The sequence below is a fragment of the Amblyraja radiata genome, chromosome 17, assembly GCF_010909765.2.
Source record: "Amblyraja radiata isolate CabotCenter1 chromosome 17, sAmbRad1.1.pri, whole genome shotgun sequence".
Classification (NCBI taxonomy): Eukaryota; Metazoa; Chordata; class Chondrichthyes; order Rajiformes; family Rajidae; genus Amblyraja; species Amblyraja radiata.
The window spans coordinates 40,501,981-40,523,709 of record NC_045972.1 but is presented as its reverse complement, the minus strand read 5'-3'; the positions used below and the strand labels follow the sequence as shown (position 1 = coordinate 40,523,709).

The 21,729-nt window shown below is 45.9% G+C and overlaps 1 protein-coding gene across 1 annotated transcript; it reads left to right on the top strand.

Annotated features, from left to right (window-relative positions):
• Positions 1 to 669: 669 nt before the first annotated feature.
• On the top strand, positions 670 to 3,337 carry LOC116982818 (leukotriene B4 receptor 1-like). Its single transcript, XM_033036295.1, has one exon. The coding sequence runs from the start codon at positions 1,059 to 1,061 to the stop codon at positions 2,064 to 2,066; it is 1,008 nt and encodes a 335-aa protein (XP_032892186.1). The 5' UTR covers positions 670 to 1,058; the 3' UTR covers positions 2,067 to 3,337.
• Positions 3,338 to 21,729: the final 18,392 nt, after the last annotated feature.

The following is a 21,729-nucleotide window of genomic DNA, read 5'->3' as shown; positions in this document are numbered from 1 at the left end:
ACCGGGAGATGACGGAGGCCAAGGTGGACCGAGTGTAAGTGTATAACAAAACAACTGGCAAGTCTATGCTTGGTCTCGCTGATATATAGGAGCCCGCACCGGGAAGTTTGGATACAGCAGACGAGGTCGCAGGAGGTAACTCCATGGATATCTTGAGTCTATCATTGAAGATTTCCAAGAGCTACACATTTGGTGCATTCCACCAGGAACATGATTGCAAGAGGCCAGACGGAAGACGCTGACAAAAGGGCATCACCTCAAGACATTTTTAGGTCAGATATTGCAGAAACATGGAAAATAAACACAAAATGCTGGAGTAACTCAGCGGGTCAGGCAGCATTCATGCTGGGTGACTCTATTGTGATCATTAACGTACATCTTCAGTCTCCAGACTTCTTCAGTCACCTATTCCTTTTCTCCAGAGATGCTGCTTGACCCGCCGAGTTACTCCAGCATTTGTGTCCACCTTTGGTGTAAACCAGCATCTGCAGTTCCTTCCTGCACGTTAATTGATTGCATGTTTCTACATTATGTATTATCTTTATGCATTGCTTTTACAGAGCAGTTCTGCAGTTGCAAGTAAGCATTTCGTTGTTGAGCCGTGGCTACTTATGAGTTAAACCCTCTTGACTCCTTTGGGAGTTCTTCTTCGCCCACAGCCACCGACAGACAGCAGCTGTGTGATAGGTGCTGAGCCCTTCAACCGGAATCTCTCTCTCTCTCTCTCTCTCTCTCTCTCTCTCTCCCCTCCTTCTCTTTGGTGCACACGCCTTCTTCACGCAGTAACAGTGAGTGTACTCCACACCAACTTAAGACTTCTCCTGCCCGGTGGCCACGCCGCGTTCAAGATCTTTGTGATCACGGGTGGAGTTCCTGGTTGTCTATCAGGCATCTATCTCAGAGCTGCCAGCGCTTGCCTCTAAACGCTACGGAGACAAGGACAAGGCTTGAAACCCCCTCCGGCTACAAGATAGTGGGTGCGCTCCCCCAGAACAAGCTGTTGCTGCTCGGCTGCCAGATAATCCAGCAGCCTGTAGTTTGTGGACTAGATGGTGTAGATGGTGCTGGCCAACGTGACGGGCGGTTACAATGGGAGCCTGGCCGCCCCGGTGCCGGTGGAGAAGGCAGTGGCTTGTGCTATGTTGGGTTTGGCCAGTCTCATCGGCATCCCCGGCAACTTGCTGGTCATCTGGACCATCGTGCTGCGGATCAAGCGGCGGACTCCCACCATCGCTCTCATCTTCACGCTGGCGCTGGCCGACTTTCTGGTGCTGGTCACGGTGCCCTTCTGGATCTACGCCCTGGCCTACGCGTGGGTGTTCGGCTTGGCTTTCTGGAAGACGGCCATGTATGTCATCTTCACCTCCATGTACATGAGCGTGTTCCTCATCGTGGCCATGGGCGTGGAGCGGCTGCTGGCCGTGCTGTGCCCCTTCGCCCTGAAGAGGTGGAGGAAGCCAGCGACCACCAGGAACACCCTGGCCTGCATGTTGGTCGTGTCCCTGCTCCTGGCTCTGCCCAACGCCACTCTTCACGTCCAGCTCGATGCCAAGGGGCGCCCGCTTCACCGAGTTTACTCCTCGCGTCAACAGGAGCTGGCGCTTCTACTCCTGGAAACCCTGGTGGGCTTTCTAATCCCCTTCGTCTCCCTGTCTATTTCTTACAGCGCCATCTCCAACAGGATCAGGCAAATGACCGGCACCAATAAAAAGAGAGCGGTGAAGTTGATCGCCAGCATCGTGGTGGCCTTTGTGCTTTGCTGGTCTCCATATCACATAGTCAACCTTATTCGGATCACCTGCATGTTGGCGTATCCAGACTCATTCCACGATTGGGACAAGATGTACCGCACAGCAAAGAACGCTGCCGGGGCCCTGGCTTTTATCAGTAGCTGCATTAACCCCATCCTGTACGCGTTCGCCGCTCGAAACTTTAACATGGGATTCAAAGCTTCAAACCTTGCCAAGGTCTTTGATCAAATGAGCAGCAGCATCAGAGAGAAGCGAGACAAAGAGTCCAATGAGAACGAGCGTCGCTCGGAATCTGCAGATATGCTGCAACTCTGAGAGTCGCTACAAATTATCCGCTCGCATCAAAGTCATTTTTTTTTTTAACATATTCCGCCTACAGCAGATGGTGAAGAGAACGTTGTTTCTGTGTGACTAGCTCAGCGAAAGGTCGCAGACGTGACTGTACCACAAGAACCATTGCATGTCATCTGATTGGAAACGTCCTCAAATGAGTCTGAAGAAAGGTCCTGACCCGAAACATGTTCTCCAGAGATGCTGTCTGGCCCGCTGAGTTACTCCAGCACTTTGTGTCTTTTTTGTTGTTGTAAACTAGCATCTGCAGTTTCTTGTTCCTACAAAATACAATGTCTTTGGGCAAGTGTCCATTGTCGTTGAATGGGGTGGACTGCACCTTCACCGAGACAGTGTGAGTCTTCTCGTAATGTCAAATGAATCAGCTCTTCAACAAAAGTGAGTGCATCGCCCTTCTCACGATATTCAGTGTAATTTACACCAACATCTCAGCAGTTATCATTGACACGAACTAACTAACCGGCCGGGTGTTTAGTAACTACCTCATCCTGCAACTCTCCAATTGTATTGCACTGTCTACAAGGCACAAAACAAATGGGTAGATACTTCTGAAGATGAGTCCAGATCTGAAATGTCATCTATCCATGTTCTCAGGCACAGAAAGGCTGGAGCAACTCAGTGGGTCAGGCAGCATCTCTGGAGCAAAGGAATAGGTGAAGTTTCGGGTCGAGGCCCTCATTCATACTGGAGACCTGTGGACCCTGCTTATCCTGGCCTGCTGAGTTACTCCAGCACTTCATGTCTTTTTTGGTTAACCAGCGCCTGCAGTTCCCTGTGTCTCTAGGTGCATCTCACTTGCTGTTTGTACAGCTTCACCTCGCTCAACTAGTTGACAGCATCCAGAACAGGCTGGCGTGAGCAACACAAGTGCACGGAGCTTGCAATGTGTGCAGCGTACAAGGTGCACTCCTGTTACTCACCCAGGATGTTCCCTCAGCACTTCCCAGGACTTAAACCTCCACGGCAAGGAGGACAAGAGGAGCAGGCACATGAGCAGCTCCTCCACACTGCAGGACACCCTGAGCTGGAAATATATTGCTGCAGCTCTCTCATCTCTGGGACATTCATATTGATCTCTGTGGGACATGGAGTGCAGCAGTTCAAGAATGTCTCTCAGGAACATGTCGGGATGGGGAACTAGATGCTGGCCTTGTTTGAAAGACTGAAACAATATGTATTTGTTGCTGATCTGTTGTTCAATAAACCTATGTTAATTAAAGACTAAACAAAGATCTAATTTGGCTATTGTGCTCCACAATGTGGCCCTCCAAAATACCGTTGGAGCCAGGTTTGGTTTAGTTCATGAATAACATCCAGACTGGGATGTTCTACCATGTACGAGCAATGGGCATGGTGCACGGACACCTCTCCTCATCATTACCTCCCCATTGCATAGTCGAGATCTTGGAGGAAGATAGATACAAAGGTCGGGGGGGGGGGGGGGTATCATGGGAGGAAGTGAACCATAGGGGTAACTGTCGAGGTATTTGTTGAGAAGATCAAGAAGCCTGTGGTGTTGGTGGAGGGAGGGCTGCTGGGAAGGTGGTGAGGTTAAGTGTGTTTCGGAGAAGGCTGTGACTTTGGGGAGGGGATGGTGAGGGTGGTGGAGGTCAGAGAGTGAGTCAACACCCTGCAGGAAGGGTTTTTTTGGAAATGGGATCAAGATTGGGTGGCATCGGGCAAGACATAGTTAGGGGTGAATGATGTTTGGGGACGTTGGAGAGAAGGTCACGATATTGGGAGGGGGAGTTGTAGAGGCTCATGAGTAGCTGTCATCAACCAACCATCCTTGTAATTCCCTCAGTGTCTTTCTTCCATATGTGTTGATGGCTAGATGGCATCGCTTTCAGGTGAGAGGGGAAAATAGAAGGTTGTAGTGGGGACTCACAGGAGTCCAGCCAAAAACCAAGCGCAACACAAGTTGTGTGAACGAGACGTATTTTAATCTGTTACAGTCCTGCTACCTACTCCTCACTGGTCTCGGGCGTTAAATACCCACTCAGGTAAAAACGTCGTGACTAGCGCCTCCCACACCGAGACACCTCCCTCCAGAGCCGAGGGTTCATTGTGCCTGTGGCTTGCCACCAGGAGAGGTGCGATGCAAACTTTTTACACATGTTTGTTTGGGTGCCTGGGGTGCAATGCCAAGGCTGGTAGACGTAGATTTAATCGTGACATATTGGAGATGTTTAGATAGGCACATGGACATGCAGGGAATGTACGACAGAGGCCGAGGAGATTAGTTTAACTTGGCATCGTGTTTGGCATGGACATTGTGGGCCGAAGGGCCTGCGTCTGTGCTGTACTGTGTTCTATGTCATCCTCGTGCTTCTACACAGTGCTGTGTCGGCGGTTTGGAGGAAGGCTGCTTATTCCAGTGGTGGTGACTCCACAGGGTTTCGGAGGGTGACCACAAACACACCCGGCTGTGTGTCTTGTCTGGCTTTGACTAGCCCGTTCTCTGTTCTGTGTGCGAGTTGGCCAAAGCACTGCTGCGGTGTGAACGGTGGGATAGTGTATATTCTCATCCCAAGAGGGGAGGGCAGATAGTAACCTGCCGGCTGGGGAATATCACCATAAGTGTGGCCACTTCCAAAGCCAAGAGGTAAAGCCAGCAACCAAACATCCTGTAATGAAATTAGGTGATTCACAGCCAGTGACAATATCTGCTATGAAAATGTATCAAATGTTATGCAAGCAGTACACTAATTCATACATATTATTGCTGCTTCTGCTTTATAAAAAAAGCAGGAAGGATGTAGAATCTATAAACTACATACATAAAATGATATAATTATAATATAATTTATGGCTATGAAATCATACAATTAATACATTATTAACAGCGAAAAGACAGAATTCCTCCTCATAGGCTCCAAAGCCACACTCAGCAAAATCAATAACCCCACTCTCACCATCGACGGCACCACTGTCTCCCCATCTCCCCATCTCCCCAGGCCCGCAACCTTGGCGTGATCTTTGATACCACCCTCTCCCTTGAGCCTCACATCCACCATGTCATTAAAACCTCCTTCTTTCATCTCCGCAACATCGCCAAACTCAGACCCTCTCTCACACCTCCCGCTGCTGAAAGACTCATCCATGCCTTCATCTTCTCCCGACTGGACTATTGCAACTCACTTCTCCTTGGCATCAGCTCCACCTACATCAACCGACTCCAACTGGTCCAGAACGCAGCCGCCCGACTCATCACCCACACCAAATCCTGGCATCACATCACTCCAGTCCTCAAACAACTTAGGTGGACATAATAAGGTGGATGAGTTGAATGTGCAGATAGCTATTAATGACTATGATATAGTTGGGATCACGGAGACATGGCTCCAGGGTGACCAAGGCTGGGAGCTGAACATCCAGGGATATTCAATATTCAGGAGGTATAGAGAGAAAGGAAAAGGAGGTGGGGTAGCGTTGCTGATTAGAGAGGAGATTAATGCAATGGAAAGAAAGGACATTAGTTTGCAGGATGTGGAATCGGTATGGGTAGAGCTGCGAAACACTAAGGGGCAGAAAACGCTGGTGGGTGTTGTGTACAGGCCACCTAACAGCAGTAGTGAAGTTGGAGATGGTATCAAACAGGAAATTAGAAATGCGTGCGACAAAGGCAAAACCGTTATAATGGGTGACTTCAATCTACATATAGATTGGGTGAATCAAATTGGCAGGGGTGCTGAGGAAGAGGATTTTTTGGAATGTATGCGGGATAGTTATCTAAATCAACATGTAGAGGAACCAATGAGAGAGCAGGCTATTTTAGACTGGGTATTGAGTAATGAGGAAGGGTTAGTTAGCAGTCTTGTTGTACGTGCCCCCTTGGGCAAGAGTGACCATAATATGGTTGAGTTCTTCATTAGGATGGAGAGTGACATTGTTAATTCAGAAACAATGGTTCTGAACTTAAAGAAAGGTAACTTTGAGGGTATGAGACGTGAATTGGCCAAGATTGACTGGCAATTAATTCTAAAATGGTTGACGGTGGATATGCAATGGAAGACATTTAAAGACTGCATGGATGAACTACAAAAATTGTTCTTCCCAGTTTGGCAAAAGAATAAATCAGGGAAGGTAGTGCATCCGTGGATAACAAGGGAAATCAGGGATAGTATCAAAGCGAAGGATGATGCGTACAAATTAGCCAGAAAAAGCAGCATACCGGAGGACTGGGAGAAATTCAGAGACCAGCAGAGGAGGACAAAGAGCTTAATTAGGAAAGGAAAAATAGACTATGAAAGAAAACTGGCAGGGAACATAAAAACTGACTGCAAAAGTGTTTATAGATATGTGAAAAGAAAGAGATTAGTTAAAACAAATGTAGGTCCCTTGCAGTCAGAAACAGGTGAGTTGATCATGGGGAACAAGGATATGGCGGACCAATTGAATAACTACTTTGATTCCGTCTTCACTAAGGAAGACATAAATAATCTGCCGGAAATAGCAGGGGACCGCGGGTCAAAGGAGTTGGAGGAATTGAGTGAAATCCAGGTTAGCCGGGAAGTGGTGTTGGGTAAATTGAATGGATTAAAGGCCGATAAATCCCCAGGGCCAGATAGGCTGCATCCCAGAGTACTTAAGGAAGTAGCTCCAGAAATAGTGGATGCATTAGTAATAATCTTTCAAAACTCTTTAGATTCTGGAGTAGTTCCTGAGGATTGGCGGGTAGCAAACGTAACCCCACTTTTTAAGAAGGGAGGGAGAGAGAAAACGGGGAATTACAGACCAGTTAGTCTAACATCGGTAGTGGGGAAACTACTAGAGTCAGTTATTAAAGATGGGATAGCAGCACATTTGGAAAGTGGTGAAATCATTGGACAAAGTCAGCATGGATTTACAAACGTAAATCATGTCTGACGAATCTTATAGAATTTTTCGAGGATGTAACTAGTAGCGTGGATAGGGGAGAACCAGTGGATGTGGTGTATCTGGACTTCCAGAAGGCTTTCGACAAGGTCCCACATAAGAGATTAGTTTACAAACTTAAAGCACACGGCATTGGGGGTTCAGTATTGATGTGGATAGAGAACTGGCTGGCAAACAGGAAGCAAAGAGTAGGAGTAAACGGGTCCTTTTCAGAATGGCAGGCAGTGACTAGTGGGGTACCGCAAGGCTCAGTGCTGGGACCCCAGCTATTTACAATATATATTAATGATCTGGATGAGGGAATTGAAGGCAATATCTCCAAGTTTGCGGATGACACTAAGCTGGGGGGCAGTGTTAGCTGTGAGGAGGATGCTAGGAGACTGCAAGGTGACTTGGATAGGCTGGGTGAGTGGGCAAATGTTTGGCAGATGCAGTATAATGTGGATAAATGTGAGGTTATCCATTTTGGTGGCAAAAACAGGAAAGCAGACTATTATCTAAATGGTGGCCGACTAGGAAAAGGGGAGATGCTGCGAGACCTGGGTGTCATGGTACACCAGTCATTGAAAGTGGGCATGCAGGTGCAGCAGGCAGTGAAGAAAGCGAATGGTATGTTAGCTTTCATAGCAAAAGGATTTGAGTATAGGAGCAGGGAGGTTCTACTGCAGTTGTACAGGGTCTTGGTGAGACCACACCTGGAGTATTGCATACAGTTTTGGTCTCCAAATCTGAGGAAGGACATTATTGCCATAGAGGGAGTGCAGAGAAGGTTCACCAGACTGATTCCTGGGATATCAGGACTGTCTTATGAAGAAAGACTGGATAGACTTGGTTTATACTCTCTGGAATTTAGGAGATTGAGAGGGGATCTTATAGAAACTTACAAAATTCTTAAGGGGTTGGACAGGCTAGATGCAGGAAGATTGCTCCCGATGTTGGGGAAGTCCAGGACAAGGGGTCACAGCTTAAGGATAAGGGGGAAATCTTTTAAAACCGAGATGAGGAGAACTTTTTTCACACAGAGAGTGGTGAATCTCTGGAACTCCCTGCCACAGAGGGTAGTCGAGGCCAGTTCATTGGCTATATTTAAGAGGGAGTTAGATGTGGCCCTTGTGGCTAAGGGGATCAGAGGGTATGGAGAGAAGGCAGGTACGGGATACTGAGTTGAATGATCAGCCATGATCATATTGAATGGCGGTGCAGGCTCGAAGGGCCGAATGGCCTACTCCTGCACCTAATTTCTATGTTTCTATGTTTCTAACTTCACTGGCTTCCCATCTCCCACCGGATCACCTACAAAATCCTGATCCTCACCTACAAAGCCCTCCACCATCTGGCCCCACCATATCTCACTGACCTCCTCTCCCCCTACCAACCCTCACGGTCCCTCAGATCCACATCAGCCGGTCTCCTCTCCATCCACAAGTCCAACCTCCGCAGTTTTGGGGACAGAGCCTTCTCCAGGGCAGCTCCCAGGCTCTGGAACTCCCTCTCCCAATTGATCCGCAATTCCGTGTCCCTCACCATCTTCCAGTCCCGCCTCAAGACCCATCTCTTCACTTCTGCCTATCCTTAGCCCCACGTCCCCCTCCCTTTTCATCTGTGCATTAATTGCCTCATATTGTGTTTTGAATTGAATTCTGTCTTTACTTTGTGTACTAGTCATGTCTCTACTATTTATTTCATTCCCCTTACATGTTTTTCCTCTACCTGCTAAATTTTTGTAAGGTGTCCTTGAGACTCTTGAAAGGCGTCCATAAATAAAATTTATTATTATTATTATTATTATTATTATTATTCACCAAGATATGTATAGACATTGTGATAAATTGAACCGATCATATATTTGCTCAGTTTCTTAGTTTTCTCAGCTACAAGAACTGTATTAATCATCTCTGCGATATCCACTTAGGAAATGATATTTCTTGATCAACTTCGTGTAAATGTGTTTCTACATTTCCTTCGATAATTGTTGCTTCACCACATCAGATTACTTATGCTAAACACCAAACAACTAACTTTTAGAAAAACAACTCTGCACACAAGAGCAGTTACATCACATTTGATCCCTGTACCTCTTCATTTCTCTACTTTCCCTCTCCCGTGATTCTCAGTGTGAAGAAGGGTCTCGATCCGAAACATCACCTTTCCGTTTCTCTAGAGATTCTGCCTAACCCGCAGAGTTACTCCAGCTTTTTGTGTCTAATTAGTTACAATACTGGATACCATTGTTTACAGTCATAGTCAAATACGTAGAAACGTAGACTAGGCCATTCGGCCCTTCGAGCCAGCACCGCCATTCATTATGATCATGGCTGATCATCCAAATTCAGCACCCCGTTCCATCTAACTCGCTATATTTAAGAGGGAGTTAGATGTGGCCCTTGTGGCTAAAGGGATCAGGGGGTATGGAGAGAAGGCAGGTACAGGATACTGAGTTGGATGATCAGCCATGATCATATTGAATGGCGGTGCAGGCTCGAAGGGCCGAATGGCCTACTCCTGCACCTATTTTCTATGTATCTATGTTTCCTGCTTTCTCCGTATATCCCTTGATTCCGTTCGCCCTAAGAGCTATATCTTACTCTCTCTTGAATACAACACAGAAACAGACCATTCAGCCCATTTCATCCATGCTGCCCAAGATGGCCATCTGAGCTAGTCCCGTTTGCCCATTTTGATTTAGGTACTACAATGTATGCCTTCTCCCCCAGTATTTATTTGTAGACAACTTGCTTGAAGAAATACTTGACTTATTTGCTACCTGGCATTGATATAGGGCAAGGCAGCGCTGGCCTCTCTCCACTGGCTCCCTGTGCGGTTCCGAATAGATTTCAAGACCCTCCTCTTTGTCTACAAAGCCCTCAATGGGCTTGCACCCACTTACATTAAAAGTCTTCTCACCCACTACACCACCTCCAGGTCCCTCAGATCGGCCGACTTGGGGTTGCTGAATATCCTGCGGTCTCGGCATAAGCTCAGGGGCGACCGTGCCTTTGCGGTTGCAGCTCCTAGACTGTGGAACAGCATCCCCCTTCCCATCAGAACTGCCCCCTCCATCGACTCCTTTAAGTCTAGACTAAAAACTTATCTGCTCTTCCAAGCCTTTCCTGACGTCCTCTGAGCGAGGGCTATTTGTATATATGTATGTAGTTTGCTTGTGTATACTATTCTTATAATAAATGTAAACCACTTTGGTCAACGAGAGTTGTTTTTTAAATGTGCTATATAAATAAATCTGACTTGACTTGACTTGCAAGTACATGTCTCGAGAAAAAACTCATCCAGAATTTGATCTAAATGCCACGGAAACACTATTGCATTGAGAGATGGCGTATTCGTGTAGGAAGGAAGTGCAGATGCTGGTTTACACCGAATATAGACATAAAATGCCAGAGTCGCTCAGTGGGTCAGGCAGCATCTCCGGAGAAAAGGAATAGGTGATGTTTCGGGTCCAGACACCTTCAGACTGAGAGTCTAAATGCGAACTTGAACTTGAGTAAGAAAATTAGAGGTATAAAGAACAAAATAACTATCATCTCTGAGATATCCACGCAGGGACTGTTCTTTGTAATTTGTTCTTTGTGCTCTAGTTTCCCTCTCCCCTTACTCTCAGTCTTAAGAAGGGTCTCGACCCGAAATGTCACCTATTCGTTTTCTCTAGAGATGCTGCCTGACCCACTGAGTTAATCCAGCATTTTGTGTCTATTTTTGATGGCTTAGTGGTGTTGTTTTAAAAAATATATATTTTATTTATTAGAAGTGAGTATATGCATTGGTACAAAAACGATGTTAACATATTACATCCTCTGTACAACTTCCCTTTTTTTTAAAGAGAGAAGTGAGAAAGGAGAGAAGAAAAAGAGGTTGTGAAAAGTGAAGAATAGATTAGTGAGTGGGAGAAAAACCAATAAAGAAAAAGTTAAAGAGAAGGAATAAGTGAAGAAGGAAAGCAGGAGGGAGATTATTCCATTGCCACAGTGAGATGGGTTTTTTTTTAATATGCTAAACCATCTTTCACCCATACCTGAAACTGTTGGTTTTCATGATACTATGTCACCACATGAATCCAAGAAATCAGTAAATGGGGACCAACTACTTAATAATAGGTCTTGTTTGTCTATTAGGAGGAGTCTCATTTCTTCCAAATGTGCTGTGTCCAGCATATTACTGATCCACATTTTAAATGTTGGAATATTAGCATTTTTCCAAAATTTAAGTATAAGTTTTTTTGCTGTTATTAACCCATAATTGAAAAATGAGTTTTGGTGTGTATTTAATTTGTTCCCATCTCCACTTACTCCAAATATTATAATTTCAGTGTTAGGTTCCATTTTTGTCTTAAATAGCTTTGAGAATATATCAAATATATCACACCAAAATTTATAAAGTTTTGAACAAGAGACAAATGAGTGCGTAATATTGGCATTTTGTGAAAGACATTTATCACAGATGGGAGAAATATTTGGATAAAATTTATTCAACCTAGTTTTGGAATAATATAATCTATGTAATATTTTAAATTGAATTAAGTTATGTCTAGCATTGATCGAACATTTATGTATATGTATCAAATATTTTTCCCATGTTTCTTTTGAGATTTTTATCATTAGTGGTGTTATTAATGCAACTATAATTGCCTTGGATTGAAGACTGGTTCTGCTTTGCACTAACTAGTTGCAGCCTGATATGTTTGCAACTGGTAACAGAACGTATGCTGCTCTGCAAACCAACTTGATTGAGAGGTGCAGCACGCAAACAGGCCTTTTGGCCCACCCAGTCCATGCCAACCATCAATCACATTCACATTAGTTCTATGTCATCCCACTTTCTCATTCACTCCCTACACATTAGGGACAATTTTCAGTGGCCAATTAACCTACAAACCCGCATGTCTTTGGGATGTGGGTGGAAACCCACATGGTCACAAGGAGCACGTGCAAACTCCACCCAGGCAGCACCTGAGGTCGGGATTGAACCTAGATCTCTGGCACTATGAGACAGCAGCTCCACCAGCTGCGCCACTGTGCCACCACTGCCGGAGGCTCTGTGTATCGCTGCGCCACTGGGCCACCACTGCCAGAGGCTCGGTGTATCCTTTCGCCATTGATGTAGGCAATTTGGAAAATTATAAGTAAGATGAATAGTTTATAATATGTTTAACCCAAGAGCTTATGTAATGGGAGATAGAGGTATCCTTTATTGCACCCGTTTATTAGGTAAATGGAGGAACTGTTTTCCAATGACAAGCAACAGGAGGTTAAATGTTGATCAACGGTGAATTGATTCAAACGTGTAAAATCCACAGGTAACCATTGTGTTGTGCGGATATAACATGCTATGGGTGATAGACTTTGGATTCTCTCCGAGTGTTTCCCATGTAAGGCCTACTTGTTTGAGAAACTCACCTCTGCTCTACGAGATGTTATTTGTCTCTGTCTCCCATGGCTAACAAGATAAAGAAAAAACCTTAAAGATTCTATAAGCATGATAAGGCCACAGGGTAGCTGGAGAGAGGATGTGTAGGAAGGAACTGCAGATGCTGGTTTACACCAAGGATGGACACAAAATGCTGGAGTAACTCAGCGGGACGGGCAGCATCTCCGGAAAGGAGGAATGGGTGACGCTTCGGGTGAACAAGGGTCACAACCCGAAACGTCATCCATTCCTTTTCTCCAGAGATGCTGCCCATCCCGTGCGTTGCTCCAGCATTTTGTGTCTATCTAGAGAAAGAATAGGCACCCCTTAAAGATCTATGTAGTAAGATAGAGCTGTTAAAGATAGCGGAGTTAGGGGATTATGGGGTACTGAGTGGGGATGATCTGCCATGATCACAGAGAATGGCGTTGCTGGCTCGAAGGTCCAAATGGCCTACTTCTGCACCTATTGTCTATTGTCTAATCTATGTGTGGAGTCACGATGAGTGGGCAAGTTCTAAAATGAATACTTCTCAACTGTATTCACCATGGAGAAGAACACGGAAAGAAGGGAATTTAGTGAAACGAACAGGGATAACCTGAAATACATCAACATTATGAAAGAGGAAGTGCTGATGGTTTAAAGTGCATGAAGATGAAAAATGGATAACTCCCCAAAGCCTCTCCAGGGGTTTCGTGGGAAGTTGCGGGAAGGAATTGCTGGGGTGCCGACAGAGATTTTGTTATCTTCCTTAGCGAAATACTGGAGGACTGGAGGGTGACTAATGATGCGCATTTAATTAAAAAGGCCTGCATGAAAAACCCGGTGAGCCTAACATCAGTGGCAGGGAAGGTTGTTGGAAAGGACTGTGAGACAGGATTTATTTGCTTTTGGAAAGGCAAGAAATCACCAGAGTCCACCACTTGCACTAGGTCATAAACTTGCTTTATTTTCCAATGATGGTTTTTGCACTGTCCCCTTTATTTTAGATATTTTTGGTGTGATCTGTTTGTATTGTGTCCTTGTGTGCTTGTCTGAGTCTATGTGGTTGTAACGCTGCTACAAACAACCCTTTCCCATTGTATCTGTAACTCACTGCACTTGTACATATGACAACAAACTCGACTTGGAGTGATTACAGTTACTCAGCAAGATTCTGTGCATAGTTAAGCATGTCTTTACTATGTCTTTGCTAGGAGCAAAAGCAATTTGTTTGAGTTTATCGCAGAAGTGACCAAGAGGATTGATGAGGGCAGGGCAAATTGGATTAGCTTTGAGAAGCATTTTGGTCAGTATGAATGGGTTGAATCAGAGGGCCTGTTTCCATGCTCTATAACTCTCTGAATGTCATATTGCACTTGGCTAGCCTACAACCCATGGGTATGAACATAGAATTTTACAATTCCCCCTGTACTTCTCTCTCACCCCTGCTGGTTACTGAGATTCTCTCTAGCTTTGTTCACCCTCACCCTTTACATGGATTTGTTACCTTCCCAAGCATGGTTGCATCTGCTCGTCACCGCATCCTTTACCCACTTGAGTTTCTCCCTTGGTCTCCCTGCCTACACCCCCTTCCATCCAGCTCCATCTGCCCACCATCCCTCCCTTATCTCGCTCCACTTACCACCCTCCAGCTCTTTCTCCGCCTTTCGTTTAGTTTACTTTAGAGGTACAGCGTGGAAACAGGCCCTTCGGCCCACGGAGCCCGTGCCGACCAGCGATCCCCGCACACCAACCTACGCATGCTGGGGACAATTTACAACTTTACCAAGCCAATTATCCGACAAACCTGTATGCCTAGGGAATGTTTCTCCCTTGCTCACTGTGCCTTCCATCACAGTGGGTTCACTGTGATGGATGTTTGTGTGTATGTCTGTAGGACATTGTCTTTGTTTGTATGGCTGTGTAAACGAAATTTCGTTTGAGTCTCACTGAGGCTCAAATGACAATAAATTTGTATTGTATTGTATTGTATTGTATTGTATTGTATTGTATGTGGGAGGAAAACGGAGCACCCGGGGAAAACCCACTCAGGTCACAGGGAGAACGTCCAAACTCCATACAGATAGCACCTGTAGTCAGGATCGAACCCGGATCTCTGGCGCTGTGAGGCAGCAACTCTAAAGCTGCGCAACCCCCTGTGCCTTCCCCCATCTATCTAGTGAAGATAGTGAAGCCAGCTCAGATGCAGTTTATTAGCATCTTCAACATTACAGCAGACCCTGGTGCTAAATTCAATAGTTCCAAAGACAGGCACAAGGGCCATCATTCCTGATTCATACCATTCATTCAATAAGTTGAATCAATAAGTTGAATGAATGTGATGAATCAAAGGCAGGAGCGCTTGTCATAAAACAGTGACGCAGTTTTTCATCTCCAGGATAGACACAAAGTGCTGGAGTAACTCAGCAGGTCCAGCAGCATCTCCGAAGAAAAAGGATAGGTGACATTTTGAGTCAGGAGCCTGCCTCAGACTGAATGTATAGGGTAGGGGTGGGGGGGGGGGGGGGGGGGGGGGGGGGGAGATGAAGAGCTGGAGGCAAAACGAGACCAGTACTAATCAGGGCCGGCCACAAATTACCTCAGGCAGGGCGTTGGCTAGGGAAGTTGTGATCTCAAGAGAAACAATACATAGAATTGGGGAACTGGTAAAACGCAAGGGGGCTAGCAGGAAGGGTGGGGAGTATAGATGAAGTTACTTAAACTTAGAGAATTCAATGTTCATACCGCTGGGTTGTAAACTATCTAAGCAAAATGCTCAGGTGCTCCTGAAACAGTAGGGTTCCCGATCCAAAGAAGCAAGGTCCCGACCCGAAACATCGGGACCTTGAGAATGCAGGGTGATACTATGAGAATGCAGGGTGACTTGGACAGGTTGGGGGAGTGGGCAGATGCATGGCAGATGAAGTTTAATGCGGATACATGTGAGGTTATCCACTTTGGTAGCAAAAACAGGAAGGCAGGTTACTATCTAAATGGTGTCAAGTTGGGAAAGGTGGAAGTACAACGGGATCTGGGGGTCCTTGTACATCAGTCTATGAAAGTAAGCATGCAGGTACAGCAGGCAGTGAAGAAAGCGAATGGCATGTTGGCCTTTATAACAAGAGGAATCGAATATAGGAGCAAAGAGGTCCTTCTGCAGTTGTACAGAGCCCTAGTGAGACCACACCTGGAGTATTGTGTGCAGTTTTGGTCCCCTAATTTGAGGAAGGACATTCTTGCTATTGAGGGAGTGCAGCGTAGGTTTCCAAGGTTAATTCCTGGGATGGCGGGACTGAGAGAATGGAGCAGCTGGGCTTGTACACTGTGGAGTTTAGAAGGATGAGTGGATATGTCATTGAAACATATAAGATTGTTAAGGGTTTGGACATGCTAGAGGCAGGAAACATGTTACCGATGTTGGGGGAGTCCAGAACCAGGGGCCACAGTTTAAGAATAAAGAGTAAGCCATTTAGAACAGAGACAAGGAAACATTTTTTCTCACAGAGAGTTGTGAGTCTGTGGAATTCTCTGCCTCAGAGAGCGGTGGAGGCAGGTTCTCTGGATGCTTTCAAGAGAGAGCTAGATAGGGCTCTTAAAATAGTGGAGTCAGGGGATATGGGGAGAAGGCAGGAACGGGGTTCTGAGTGGGGGTGATCAGCCATGATCACATTGAATGGCGGTGCTGGCTCGAAGGGCCGAATGGCCTACTCCTGCACCTATTGTCTATTGTCACCCATCCTTTTTCTCCTGAAATGCTGCCTGACCCGTTGAGTTACTCCAGCACTTTGTATCTATCTTTGTATAAGCCAGCATCTACAGTTCTTTGTTTCTACAGTTCTCGTGTATGTTAGGTATTGTTACGCAAGTGAGGCCAAACGTCACGACGGGCGAAATCCTTTCCGGTACAACGATCATACACGCTCCTCCTTCCTGCCTTGGTCGCAGGACTTTACCCTGGCCCCTGTTCACCCCGTGGTCTACAGAGGAGGGAGTCGGACGGAGAGCCAGTAAGCAGACCGGCTGCGGGAGGCAGCGCAGTGCCTCAACATTGGAGTAGGCCGCTGGAGGCCCGGCGGCAGCCTGGGGCTCGACTGGACCGGACGCCGCTCCAAGAGGCCGGGCGCGTGGACCATGGCCAGGTTATGTACACGACCCCTGTAACAAATGGGGCTTGAAAATGATGCCAAATCTGGCGACTCTGATACTGTCTCAGCGGACTATTACTACACACTTGCACTGTATCTGAGATGCTTATCTAAGATAAGATAAAGTGCTGAACTGTATAAAAATATGAGTTCCACTGTACCTCGACACATGAGAAATAAAGTGCCATTGACCCATTCACCCATTGTAACCTGTAGAGAGGGTGATATGTTGGGTTTGTTTTTCCGAGGAATCTGAGGAATTGCCAGATAGAAGTGTATCACGTTGTACAAGGCAGACATCGGTTAGATAATCAGAATCATTTTTTCCTCGGTTGAGGTGTCAAAATCAAGAGGAAATAGGTTTGAGATAAGAGGAAGTCGTTTTGAAGAAAATTTGAGGGGATTTTTTTGCACACAGAAAGTTGTCTGCTACAACTCAACGCCAATGTTCTTTTAGGAGGAGATGAGGAGGAATTCCTTTCGTCAGAGGCTGGTGAATCTGTGGCATTCTTGTAGAGGCCAAGTCAGTGGATATTTTTAAAGCAGATTTTTGATAAGTACATGTGTCAGAGGTTATAGATAGATAGATAGATAGATAGATAGATAGATAGATAGATAGATAGATAGATAGATAGATAGATAGATAGATAGATAGATAGATAGATAGCCTTTTATTGTCATTCAGACCGAAGTCTGAACGAAATTGAAGCAATCATACATACAATACAATACAATAAAAAACAACAATAAACACATATTAACATCCACCACAGTGAGTCCACCCAACATCTCCTCACTGTGATGGAGGCAAAAGTCTTAGGTCTCCAGTCTCTTCCCTCCTCTTCTCCCTCTGCGCTGAGGCGATACCCTGGGGAGAAGGCAGGAGAATGGGGTTAGGAGAGAGCAATGATTGAACGGGGGAGTAGACTTGATGGGCCGAATGGCCAAATTCTACTCCTATCACTTATGATCTTATGACAGGAGATGCTGAAATCAGACAAATTTCCTTAGTTTAAAAGACACTTTGATAGGCACTTAATAGACAAAGCATAGGCTGAGGAGGCAAATTAGATTAGTGTCGATGGGCCAAAAGGTTAGCATGACCTTGGTGGGTTGAAGGGCCTGCTTCAGTGCTGAGCAACTGTACGTCACTATGACTTTGTTATTTTGAAAATGCAGAGCAGGAAATAGGAAAGGTGTCTTTACTAAGTCAGGTGTGAAAGCTGGAACACAATGACAAGATGCTTTGAAAAGCAAACAAAATAAAAGATGCTGTGATTGAATTCACGTGAAGGGGTGGTGGGTACATGGACTGAGCTGCCAGAGGAAGCTGCAGAGGCAGACACTATTGCAATGTTTAAAATATATTTAGATAAGAAAGATTTAGAAGGATGTTTGGAGCCAAACACAAGCAAGTGGACTAGATAAGATCAATATATTGGTCCACATGGATGAATTGGTCCATAGGATCTGTTTCACGCTCAATGGCACAAAAGGTGGTGGGTGTATAGAACAAGCTGCCAGTGGAGGTAGTTGAGGCAGGGACATGGGTAGGACAGGTTTAGAGGGATATGGGCCAAAAGCAGGCAGGTGGGACAAGTGTAGATGGGACATGTTGGACAATGTGGACAAGTTGGGCCGAAGGGCCTGTTTCCACGGTCTGACTCACTATGACTCCAATTCATGGTATCCAGTAATGTATCAAATGTACAGCATATTGTATCTGCTCCAACAGTTGATATATAAAGAGTAGCGTGGTGCTGAGTTTTCTTTGAATAGTTTGGTGTTTAGAATAAGTAATACAATGTGATGAAGGGGCAATTGTAGAAGAAAATGGAGGGCCATGTGTGTGAAGTTTATCGGGAAATATCAGTCCCTGAGTAAATACTTCAGAGATGATATAGTTCACGTGAATAGCTTGTTCTGGGGGAGCGCACCAACTATCTTGTAGCCGGTGGGAGAGGTTCAAGCCTTGCCCTTGTCTCCGTGGCGTTTAGAGGCAAGCACCGGCAGCTCTTAAATGCCTGTGTTAGTCGCAACCAGGAACTCCACTCATGGTGTGAAGTGCACTCACTGTTCTACTGCATAGAGAGAGAGAGGAGAGAGCGGAGAGAGAGAGAGAGATGAGATATGAGAGGGAGAGAGGAGCAGAGAGAGAGAGAGAGCGATAGATGATAGAGAGAGAGAGAGATAGAGCGCTCTATCATAGCTTCTCGGCCTCTCTCATCTCTTCGTCTATCTCTCTCTCTCTCCCTCTCTCTCTCTCTCTCTCTCTCTCTCCTTTCCCTCTCCCCCCCCTCTCTCTCTCTCTCTCCCTCTCTCTCTCTCTCTCTCTCCCTCTCTCCCTCCCTCCCTCTCCCCCTCTCTCTCCCTCTCTCTCTGTCTCTCTCTCTCTCACTCTCTCTCTCTCTCTCTCTCTCTCTCTCTCTCTCTCTCTCTCTCTCTCTCTCTCTCTCTCTCTCTCTACCGAGAGAGATCGTCCCCAGTGGGTGTCCCTCTACAAGGGAGTTGTCCCCCTTTACATTGGGGACCTGGGGTGGAGAGAGCGGTGGCATGTAACAAACGTTTGAGTCGGTTCACGGGCTCGTCCGCTGCTTGTATTTTCTGTGGCGAGGAAGAGACCGTGTTCCACGTCTATATGGCGTGTGAGAGGCTACTGCCCCTGTACCAATATCTGAAGGGGTTGTTCCTAAAGTTCTGGTTGCATTTTAGTCCTACGATTCTTGTGTTTGGACACAAGGCAGGGTGTGGGGAGAGCCAAGTGGGGGGGGGTGGGACTTACCTGTCGGTTTGCTCCTGGGCCTGTCCAAGATGGCCATTCGCGGGTCCAGGCAGCAGGCGGTTGATGGTCAGGCTAGAGTCGGCTGCCTGCCCCTCTTTCGGGCCTACGTCCGTGCACGTGTGTCCCTGGAGAGAGAACACGCGGTGTTCACGGGGACTTTGGAGGTTTTCCGTGGGCGCTGGTCACCACGTGGGGTTGAGAGTATTGTGAACAATGATTGTAATGTTGTATTATAACGACACTTGATATAGTGTAATTTCTTTTTTTGTTTATGACGTGATCTGTTGTATCATTTGTTGTGTCGAATAAAGTCTTGGAATTTTAAAAAAAAAGAAGAAAAAAAGAGATTGATTGATTCTGGTTGTATGGCCCAGCACCTATCACACAGCCTCTGTCTGCGGAGGTGTATCACACAGCCCAGCACCTATCACACAGCCTCTGTCTGTGGAGGTGTATCACACAGCCCAGCACCTATCACACAGCCTCTGTCTGTGGAGGTGTATAAGATCATGAGAGGAATAGTTCGGGTAGATGCACAAAGTCTCTTGCCCAGAGTAGGTGAATCAAGGACTAGAGGACATAGGTTTAAGGTGAAGGGGAAAAGATCAATAGGAATCTGAGGGGTAACTTCACTCAAAGGGTGGTGGATGTGTGGAACAAGCTGCCAGAAGAGGTAGTTGAGGCAGAGGGACAATCCCAACATTTAAGAAACAGTTAGACAGGGTCATGGATAGGACAGGTTTGGAGGGATATGAACCAAATGCTCGCAGGTGGTGCATGTTGGCCGGTATGGGCAAGTTGGGCCGAAGGGCCTGTTATCACTCTATGACGCTACTGCTGATCAGAACAGCTTAAAGGTTTCCTCCAGAGCTGCTGCCTGACCCGTTGAGTTACCCCAGCGCTTCATGTTTTTTTAAAGTTTGTATTCTCTGCTCCCATCTACAGGGCACGGAATGTAATGCAGCCATCAAGTAATGGCATAACATGTTAGATTATTACTGCTTTAATATGTTATAATACATGACAATGTTGCTTAACATATTACATGCATCATTTATATTAATACATAATATAGATTGTAATGTTTTAATGAATTGGATGGCATCCATTTCATAGAAGTGAAACTATTGCTAGGCATAAAAATAGCTGAATCATTTTGGGGAGAATGCACCTATAATTTTTTTCTCCATATAGATGCTAAATGCTATAGATAAAATATTTAAATGTATTTATTTATTTAATTCACCTATCTTTTATTTCAGGATGACCCTGTTGTTCAGAAGGTTGGTGCACGTTATTTAGCAATGGTTTAATGGTGCTTTATTTATTGATATGAATGAAGGGAAGGTAATGGTCCCTGCCTTCTCTCTCCTTACCTGCCTTCTCTCTCCTTACCAGAAAAATCTGTGCTGTTCCTGCCATGGGAATGTTTAGTTCAGCAACCGAGAACGTACAAACTCTGTACAGACAGCACCCGTAGTCAGGATCCAACCCGGGCCTATGGCACTGTAAGGCAGCAGCTCTATCTCTGTTTGTTTTTAAATAATTTTATTTAAAATCCCATAAAATATCTTAAATTAATATGTGTAGGAAGGAACAAGTCTGAAGAAGGGTCTCGACCCGAAATGCCGCCCATTCCTTCCCTCTAGAGATGCTGCCTGACCCGCTGAGTTACTCCAGCATTTTGTGTTGACCTTACATGAACATGTTCTCCCCATTATCCAGGATGTACCCTGGCTGCTCCTGTACACTCTCTCCAGGATGGCTTCCACTGAGCCAACCGCTGTGGCACTTTCCCCAGCGATACCCTGGCACCAGCATACCCTGGAAGAAAGGCAGGCGGTTGGCATGGCTGGACTTCCTGACGGCTTACTGCCTGAATCTATTATTGGCCAACTTGACTGTGTTAAAAGCAGACCCTCACCTTGCTTTGCTCTCAAGAATTCCATGCACTCTGCCTGTCCAAAGTATTCTGGCAGATCAGTCCCTTATTTTAATTTTCCTTCTCTTCGTGGGTCTCTATAGCATATTCCAGCCCACTGGACGATAAGAGCGGATTACTGGCTTCTTGGGGCGGCACGGTGGTGCAGCAGTAGAGTTACTGCCTTACGGCGCCAGAGACCCGGGTTCAATCCCGACTATGGGTGCTGTCCGTACAGAGTTTGTATGTTCTCCCCGTGACTGCATGGGTTTTATCCGGGTGCTCCGGTTTCCTCCCACCTTCCAAAGACGTGCAGGTTTGTAGGTTAATTGGCTTCTGTAAATTGTCCCTGGTGTAAAAGATAGAAATAGTGGTCGCTGGTCGGCACGGATTGGCTTGGCTTGGCTTGGCTTGGCTGGAGGGTCTGTTTCTTCGCTGTATCTCTAAACTCTTCAAGTTGAAATTGCTGGACTTATTAAGTGTCACGTTTGAGTTCTAGTT